Source organism: Pteropus medius, unplaced genomic scaffold (genome assembly GCF_902729225.1).
Source record: "Pteropus medius unplaced genomic scaffold, Ma_sr-lr_union100, whole genome shotgun sequence".
Classification (NCBI taxonomy): domain Eukaryota; kingdom Metazoa; phylum Chordata; class Mammalia; order Chiroptera; family Pteropodidae; genus Pteropus; species Pteropus medius.
In genome coordinates, this window is record NW_024352784.1 from 1,072,104 (window position 1) to 1,081,029 (window position 8,926).

Below are 8,926 nucleotides of genomic sequence, written 5' to 3' on the forward strand. Positions count from 1 at the left end.
GGAAAAAATACTGGAAAACCAGATGGTGATTTCTGCCCTTATGGAGCTAATGGTCTGGTGAACACAACAAACATAAATCAAGGAATTGTGATTTATTTTGCTAAGAATTTTAGTAGGAGAATAACGGGACACACAAGGAATTATAGCAAGAGAATCTAAATTCATCTTGGAGTCAATAAAAATACTTTCTTAAGGAAGCTATTTTAAAATTGAATGTTAAGAACTAAAAGATGATGTGCTTGTTTGGGGTGGCATGGCCATTGACCATTTTTTTTTTAAAACTAAGTTTCTTAGATGGATATTTTATATTTGTAATTATTATTTTTAAAGATAAATTAAGACCTGTGAAGATAAGAAGAAATAAATGTGGATAACAGAAATTAAGTATATTTGTACAATTAGATAGTAAAAAAAAAATGAGGAAAAATATGGCAGGGTTTCAGGACTTATTTCTGAGTTCCAAACTATGATATGATATGATATGATATGATATGATATGATATGATATGATATGAAAAATGGGGTTAAAAAAACCAAAAAATTTATCCTTCATAGATGGATATAATTGCATAAATAGAACTATTATATTGTGAGGAATGATGGTAAAATCATCAGTTCATTCAAGAATATGAAGTGACAATTCAACCCTAACAAAATTATTATATAATTAGAGTTTTAACAGACTAATAGAAGAGATAATATAAAAATTATATTGAATACACATTGTTGTAAAAATAATCATTTTTTAATGTAAGAAAGTAGTGACTATATAAGTATATACATAAGTAGTAATAAACATCAATTTTATTTGATTTTAACATTAAAGTCTATTCATGATGTACAATCAATTGATCAAACTAAAATCAAGTAAACAGAAATTGCTTTGTTATATGAGGACTCTAACAAAGAAACTTTCACTCATTCCTCATTTTGAATAATGTAGTCCATCTCTAATATCTCATTGTATCTTCCCCAATGAAACTACTTTGAGGATGGCCCTGCGGATTTGCTGGGTCTTGATGCTATAGATAACAGGGTTCATCAGGGGTGGGAAGAGCACAGAGACAGTGCCCATGAGGATGTGCACCAGGGGTGAGGTGTGGTGCCCAAATCTGTGCACAATAGACAAGCCTAGCACAGGCACATAGAAGCAGAGCACAGCCAGGATGTGGGAGACACAAGTGTTGAGAGCTTTGAGTCTCTCTCCTGCAGAAGCAATGGCCAGCACGGTGCGGAAGATGATAGTGTAGGAGAGCAAGATGAAAAGGACATCAGAGCCCATAGCTAGCATGATGATGCACAGTCCATAGAGTCTGTTGAAATGTGTGTCAGAGCAGGCCAGGCGGATCATGTCCTGGTGAAGGCAATAAGCATGGGACAGTGCCCCAGGGTGACAGTAGTCAAATTTCAATAGGTACAATGAGGGTGCAGCAGTGATGGCGGCACTCCGCATGCCCAACAAAACCCCGGACAATGCCACACGAGGTCCTGTAAGAACAGATGCATAGCGCAGTGGGAATCGGATGGCTACCAAGCGGTCCAGAGCCATGGCAAAGAGCACAGCTGACTCCATGAAGGAGAAGGAGTGTAGGAAGTGCTGCTGCAGAACACAGGGTATCAGGCCCACCATCCGGGCATCAAACCACAGCACACCCAACACTGAGGGCAGTGTGGACATACACAGGCCAAAGTCTGTCACAGCCAGGATGGCTAGGAAGTAGTACATGGGCTGGTGGAGAGAAGGGTCAGTTCGTACTAGATGCAAGATGGTGGCGTTACCCAAGAGAGCCACAGGTATCCTATAAAAATGGGCAGTGAGATCCAGTGGTGAGCCCATTCCAGTCCTGGGAAACCTGTTAGCAGGAATGTAGAGAAGCTCAGGTTGGTGCTTGGTAGGGTGGACATCATCATTCTCAAGAGGTCTATTCACTCTAAGAAAAGTGGCAATATGATTGAAGGTTACTAGGCCAGTAAGCAGGAGCCATCCCTCTGTCATTGGGTACCAAAACCCTGTTGGCTGGTCTAGCCTCTCTGCTCACTCTGGAACTCAATGATCTCTCATTGAATCACTGCCCTCACAGCCTGTCCTTTTCCTGCTTCTGCCCTACCCCCTTCTCTCATTTCCATCTAACCCTTTACTTACTTCAATGACATTAAGCATCAACACAAGTTTTCTCTACTCTTGTTCTTGACCAGCTAGTGAATGATAGTTCTTTTTCTTCTCTTAGAAAAATTTATATAGCTCAACTTGAACCGAATGTGCAGTTTCTCAAAAATTCTGTTCCTTCCAAATTGTCTTCTTTGTATGACCTCTTCAAGCATTTCCTATAGGACAAATTATCTCTAATTTTTCTAAGCAAATTGAGGATGCTTGTAAAGAGTTGCCTCATCCAATCTGCTTTATCTCCTTATTGTCATTATGTATTCCTCTCTGCGCATCCATGTGATCAGGATAAGAAGTATCTTGATTCTTTCCTATCTCAACCCCTCTCAAGGAACTTGTGACTCACTGTCCAGTATCTCATGCCTCAGGCATCTTCTCAGGTCCCCTGGGAATCTCATTCTTCTTCTCATAAAGTCACACTAATTTATTCTATATAGCCTATATAATTAAAGCTGCTACCTTCATTCTAACTCCTGAGATTTCTTTTTTTTCATCTCTAACTTCAAGTGTACTGACATGCCTATTCCTTTGTTTCTGTTCTTTTTCTTCCTTTTTTTGTTGTCTCTGTATTTTCAAAGCTATCTCTCCCCAGAAATCAATTTGGAGGACTCAAACAACTTACACAACTTTAATAAATCAAGTAAACTTACTAGAGAAATGTTTCTAAGGTAAGCATCCCTTGGAACAGAAGTAACAATGACAAAGCCAGTTCCTTGCTTAAATTCATTTATCAAGTACAAAAGCAGAGGTACCTGGAGAGATGTTCACAAGACACCCTGCTATCCTGGATCTCAGCATCTGAAATAATATTTTCTTTTGTATCTTCGTCAGTAAAATAATGATAATGATATTTCCTAATTAAAGAATGAGTGTGTTTTAATTGCCACACCATGTGTACAGAACTCAGCACAAAATTTGGGTATAATAAACAATAAATATATGCTATTGCTCTTGAACCAAAAGTGATTTTCTTGTAATTTTCCCTATTGCTTTTACCCTTTACCCTCTCCTGTTATTCGGAAATAAATTCTATCTCCACTTTAATGTGATGGTGCTTTAGATCTTGGCATAAAGTGCCATGTGCCTTGGAAAGATTAAAGATCTACTGAGAGACTAAAGGACTGAGGGAGTAATTGAGAGGCAGTAAGGAAAGGGGGTCCTGAGAAATATATCACAGCATAAACTGAAGGACAGAAAGCAAGGATGAGGGACTGACTGAGAAATGAGTCTGAGAAGTGGAAGAAGTTATTTTTGGGTCAGGTAGGAGAAGAGTGAGAGACTGTGAAATGGTGGCTTAATAAGAATATGCTGAGGGGCAAATTTGGGGAGAATAATGGTTCAAGAAGTATAGAGGCTGAAAGACCACAAGAAGATGGAAGAAAAATGGAGATGTGGTAAAAGCTGGTGATAAAGATGTCAAAGGACAGAATAAGGCAAGCTGAGTGTCAGAGAAAGAGCAGGGTGTGAAACTTAGAAGGAGAAACTCAGGAGCAGAAGATGAGGAAGATGTGAGGCAGAGAGAAGGATTAAGGGCCTGGAAAAAGGGGAAGATAAGGTCAGAGAGAGGGTTGCTAAAAGACTGAGAGGAGGGATAAGGATGGCCGAAACACATAAAGAGAGAACTGGGGAGAGGATAGACACTGAGGAACAGTGAAGGGGAAATCCATTGAATAAACTGATAGGAAGCTTAGGGACTGAGAGAGGATGGGGAAGGATAGAGAGAGAAACAGAAAGAGGGGCAGAGTGGGAGGTCAAATGAAAGAAAAAAGGAGTTTGGGGAGAAGAGAGAGTCTCTTGTGAAACAACAGGAGAGGGAGGGTTGGGGAGCAGAGAGGATGGGGAATGGGAGATGTTGACAGAGGGACTGATACGGGGAAGCATGAGGAACTGTGGGAGGGTAAGGTACTAAGGGGCCTTAAGTCAGTGTCTAGAAAAGGTGGCCAGGAAAACTCCCATGGCCCTTTGTTTAGTCTTCTCATCTCAAGGCTACTGGACAGTGAAGAATCTATCTAGTCCTGTGGCTCTCTAGACAAAAACTCATTTAGCAGTATCATGTGGTGGTTAAGGAAGTAGCTTTGGAATCAGATCTGTGTTCAAATCATAGCTCCAATATTTTATGCACTCTATGATTATACAAATTATTTTCTTGATCTCAGCTTCCTCACTTGAAATATAGAGACAATTATTATACCTACTTTGTAGGTTATAGAGTTATTTGTATGCAATTCTACATGTAGTGCAATTAGAACCATACACTCAATAGATGTAGATTATTATTATTTGCAGTTTCCAACAATACTTTCTTACTGAAAGTTCCTTATAACAGTTATCTACCATATGACAGCTACAGACCTTTCCTTCTTGTCTGTGGTGGGCTCTAAGAGAAAGTTAATGAGTGATCCAACAACAATGGAGAGTATGGAACTCAGTGTTGGGAGCTCTGAGCTCTTAAGCGGTTTTTAGACAAGCCAACAACATGACTTTGATGAGGTGACCAAATTCCTCTGCTCTGCACTTTAACTTTGTTCTGTGATAGAAGATTTCACAGGTATCTTGTTTTCTTTCCAGGGAAACTAGGGTTTAATGGGACTGTGGAAAGAAGTGCTGTGAAGTGTTAGAAGCTGCATCAATCAGGTTGGAGTTGTTGAGATTATGACTCCTTGCCTTCCACATCCTGTACCATTCCACTTCAAAGCCCAGCCCACTAACAAATTCTGGTCTCTCCTTCTAAGCAAAATGATCAAGGTGAGATATAATAAAACAGCTGTTCTAACCACAGACCAGCCATTGTCTTGGAAGCTGGCCTGCCTTGTAACCCCAGTTAGAGACCTGCTAGATAAGAGGTATCATAGAGCTCATTGGAATTGCTGCCTCTATCCATAAACCAAAGAACTTCCAATAACTTACTGATCCCTTGCTGTCAGTAGCTTCTTTCCTGAACCCTGTAGTGCCTCTCACTCCTCTCCCAGCCTCTTCTGATTGACTCGGGATCTGCTGCACTGGCAATTATAAAGCTATCTGTCCTTCTCCCTTGGATATTAGGCTTTCAGAGAAAACTCCTTAGATAAATGCAGATCTGACAAACACCAAAGAAGAATCAATATCCTTCTAGAACTTAGTTTTTGGGAGTCCCAGTTATTGTGCATGAAAATCTAGGATCCATCAGTACCGCCTGGAGCAATTTCAGCAGATCAGATGATCCTTCATTTTCTTCTCCCACTAGCTGCTATCATTATAAGAAAATGTATTGTTTGACCCTAAATCTTTTCTATGATCCTCTCTTTAAGCCTCCCTTCAAAACCCTTCTTCCTACTAGGTAGTTATTGATACTCATTTATTCAGCAAATATGTAGAGACTACAAATTTTGTACCATATACTTGAATGTAAAGATTAATATGACACAATATCTGCCTTTGAGAAAATAACTGTCTTTTCAGGGCCCATAAAACTCTAAACTCCTAAGTCCATGATAAGAAATAGAAAATTTTATTGATTAAACAGACCCAGCAAGTTTTCCGTTAGGCCTTGGATCAGGCAGGAGTGGTGGTTTATATACACAGTTTCCCATAGCCCAGAGCTGTGAAAAGCAGCTCTCAGGAAGTACTTCTGGTCATGGTAATTTTAACCTGTGGCGGAGAGGGTGGGAAGGCCCAAAGTACCTGAACAAAGCAGAATTGGAATCTGATGGGAACATCCCTTTGATGAATGACATCAGAAAGGAGTCCTCTCTGGCTTCTTAAATATAAAGAGGAAGGGTTCTCTAGAAAAGAAAAATAAGTTCTCTATCTCAGCTTTGGATCCCACTTTATGTATTTATGTACTCATAAATTCATTTAGTATTTATTTATTGGGTATCCGTTATCTGCCAGGGATTGTATTTATAGAGATTTACTGGTAAACCCAACATGCATACTTCCCCCAAGGAGCTTAATTTAGTAACCTATTCTGGAAGGTTAAAAGAAGCCTAAACTAAAACATAAAATAATACACTGATATGTATGATTATATCACATACTGGTATGTATGTGACAAATGCTGCAATGAGAAATGCAGAGTTCTGTGAGAAGAGACCAATGAAGTATCTGCTCTGGAGAGGGAGACTGTCATTGACAATGTTCTTGAGCAAGCAACCTCAACGCTGAGACTCCAACATAAATTTCATTTAATTAATGGTAGGAATAATCTTCTGCTGATTTTACAACCTTCTCAGCAATGAGATTATGATTTAGGAAGAAAATGCCGTTAGGAAGAAAATGAGAATGAGACATGTGGTAGTTTCCTTCATTGAATTTTTGTTGCATTGCATGTCATCGAGCAAGATCTCACAACTAAATGTACCTAGAAGAAAAAACTGATTTTAGCTTAATGTCAGACCTGAGGTTGTGAGACTCAGGAGTCCATAGCAAAGGTAAAATCAGAGATAAGAAGAGTCACAGGTGGGGTCAAGGGCTTCTCCTAGATAAGCAAGGCCAGAAGGGAGCACATTTCAGAAAGATTTGAAAGAATTCTGTCTGAATTAACCATTAGGGGAGAGTGCAGAAGTTCTGATTCTTCCAATGTGACTTGAGAGTCCAAAGCATACTGCTTACCCAGGACAGAAAATGAAGGGAAGGACCTTGGCCAGGTAGAGATGAGGTAAGCAATCACGTGAAGTCATGGGAAGAGGTACACTTCCTGAGGTGGATTAGAATTGGTGTTTATCTCTTTTCTACCAAGTTCTGCTCTGAGTGTCTTTTAAAGGTATTGTTTTTTTTTTTTAGTTTTTGTTTAGTTTCATTTTAGTTTTATTTTCTGCACATTGATGATGACCCTCAACAGAGTCTTCCTCTGAGCAGCTTTTGATGTAACTCAAAATGCTAGATCTCATATATAGGAGGAGGCATTATCATTTAAGCAAGAGATGGTCAGCATCTTTAACCCATAACTCAAGAAAGAATCTCACTCATATTTTATTTAGGGTGATGGAAAAAAGTCTTGGGAAATATGGGGTGTAATAATAGGTACTCAATGCTTGGCCTGATTGGGGACCCTCTTCTGGGCAGCCAGAGGAATTTTAGCCCTAGGACTCAGCACCGGCCTTTCTAAGACCCAGGAGCTTGCTGATAGCATGGCGGATCTCCTTTGTCTTAATACTGTATATGATTGGGTTAAGCATGGGGGGCACAAAAAGGTAGACGTTTGCCATAAGAAGGTGAACAGCAGGTGGGGCATGCTTCCCAAAGCGGTGCACTAGGGACAGCCCCACCATAGGCACGAAGAATACCAGCACAGCACAGAGGTGCGAGGTACACGTTTGGAAGGCTCGATGCTGCTCTTCTTGGGAGGCCAGTCTTGCCACTGTGTGTAGGATGACTCCATAAGACAGAGCAATGAGCACAAGGTCCAGCATCACAGTGAACACCACCAAAGTCAGCCCATAGAGGTTATTGAAGGTAGTGTCTGTGCAGGCCAAGTGTATAACCTCCTGGTGGAGACAGAAAGAATGAGAGAGGACTTGAGGCCCGCAATAGGGAAAAGCCTTCAGGAGGAGGACAATAGGAACAAGGGCCACAGGTCCCCGGAAGATGACAATCAGGCCTGCCCTGACCACTCGCTGGTCATTGATAATGACCAAATACCTCAGGGGGTGGCAGATGGCCACAAAGCGGTCAAAAGACATGACAAGGAGTACTGAGGACTCCATGAAGGAAAATGAGTGGATGCAGAACATCTGAATTTGGCAGGCTACAAAATAGATACCATGAGAATTGAACCAAAAGACTCCCATTGTAGTGGGCAAAGTAGATACTGACAGTCCCAGGTCTGTGAGGGCCAGAAAGGATAGTAGATAGTACATGGGTGTGTGCAAATGAGGGTTGGTCTTAATAATTATCAGAATGAAACAATTGCCTGAGATGGCCACCAGGTACATAAGAAAAAAGGGGATGAAAATCCAGTGTTTGATGGCTTCCAATCCAGGAAAGCTGGTGAGGTAGAATAGGGGGCTAAACTGAGTGCTGTTGGACAAGAGCATGAATTGAGGACTGAGGTGATATTGGGCTGGCATTCCTCAAGTACCGAGCTGAAAATAAATGGACATTTACGGTTATTAATTCTTTAGTTTCATTCACATTCACACCATTATAAGCAAAATTGTCATCATCATCATCTTTGGAATCATCTACTTCACTGTTATTAATTCCACTTCCCTCATTATCTGATTGAAACTTTTGTTGGTAGCACGACCCTCACAAGGTTTTTCTTTATATTTGTATTATTTGGATTCCTTTTCAGACTCCTTTGCTGGCTTGTCTTCATTGCTCATCTCTTAATTAGAGCCATTTCCATCTCCTGACAATTTTCTGACCATACTCTTTGCTCTTCCTCAGGTAATATTATGACTTTATTTACCATCCATATGTTAACTAGTATCAAATATATCTCTGTAACTTTTCTTTTTTGATTTCCAAGCTCACATATCTCACAGGATGCTGAGCATCTGCAGTTAGATGTTTCACAGTTATCTCAAAAGTATGTCAAAAAATTTAACTTATAATCACTTCTCTCAATGAGGTTTTCATTTATTTGTCTTTATTAACTTAGTAGTATAAATGTGGACTTCAGAAGTAAGTTGAAGAAGAGAGAAATTTGAGAGCTATTAGCACATAGGCTGGATGAGGAAATCTAAGAAGTGAGTGTAGAAAGAAGTTTCTGGTATTGAGCTCTAGGCAAATTTAAAACTTACAGGCTAAGAAGAGAAGGCTCCACTAAAATAGATTGAG

At 40.1% G+C, this 8,926-nt stretch overlaps 2 protein-coding genes across 2 annotated transcripts; both read right to left on the bottom strand.

Moving 5' to 3' along the window:
• Positions 1 to 958: 958 nt before the first annotated feature.
• LOC120590101 (olfactory receptor 51G1-like) lies at positions 959 to 1,911 on the bottom strand. Its single transcript, XM_039847740.1, is given in 2 exon segments — positions 959 to 1,791; positions 1,794 to 1,911. Coding segments are annotated over 2 exon segments (951 nt in total).
• Positions 1,912 to 7,224: 5,313 nt separating this feature from the next.
• On the bottom strand, positions 7,225 to 8,281 carry LOC120590129 (olfactory receptor 51M1). The gene has a single exon (XM_039847764.1). The coding sequence runs from the start codon at positions 8,209 to 8,211 to the stop codon at positions 7,225 to 7,227; it is 987 nt and encodes a 328-aa protein (XP_039703698.1). The 5' UTR covers positions 8,212 to 8,281.
• Between the last annotated feature and the right edge of the window lie 645 nt (positions 8,282 to 8,926).

Coding starts and splice junctions, on each gene's coding strand:
- LOC120590129 (XM_039847764.1), bottom strand. CDS start 8,211: ATGCCAGCCCAATATCACCTCAGTCCTCAATTCATGCTCTTGTCCAAC.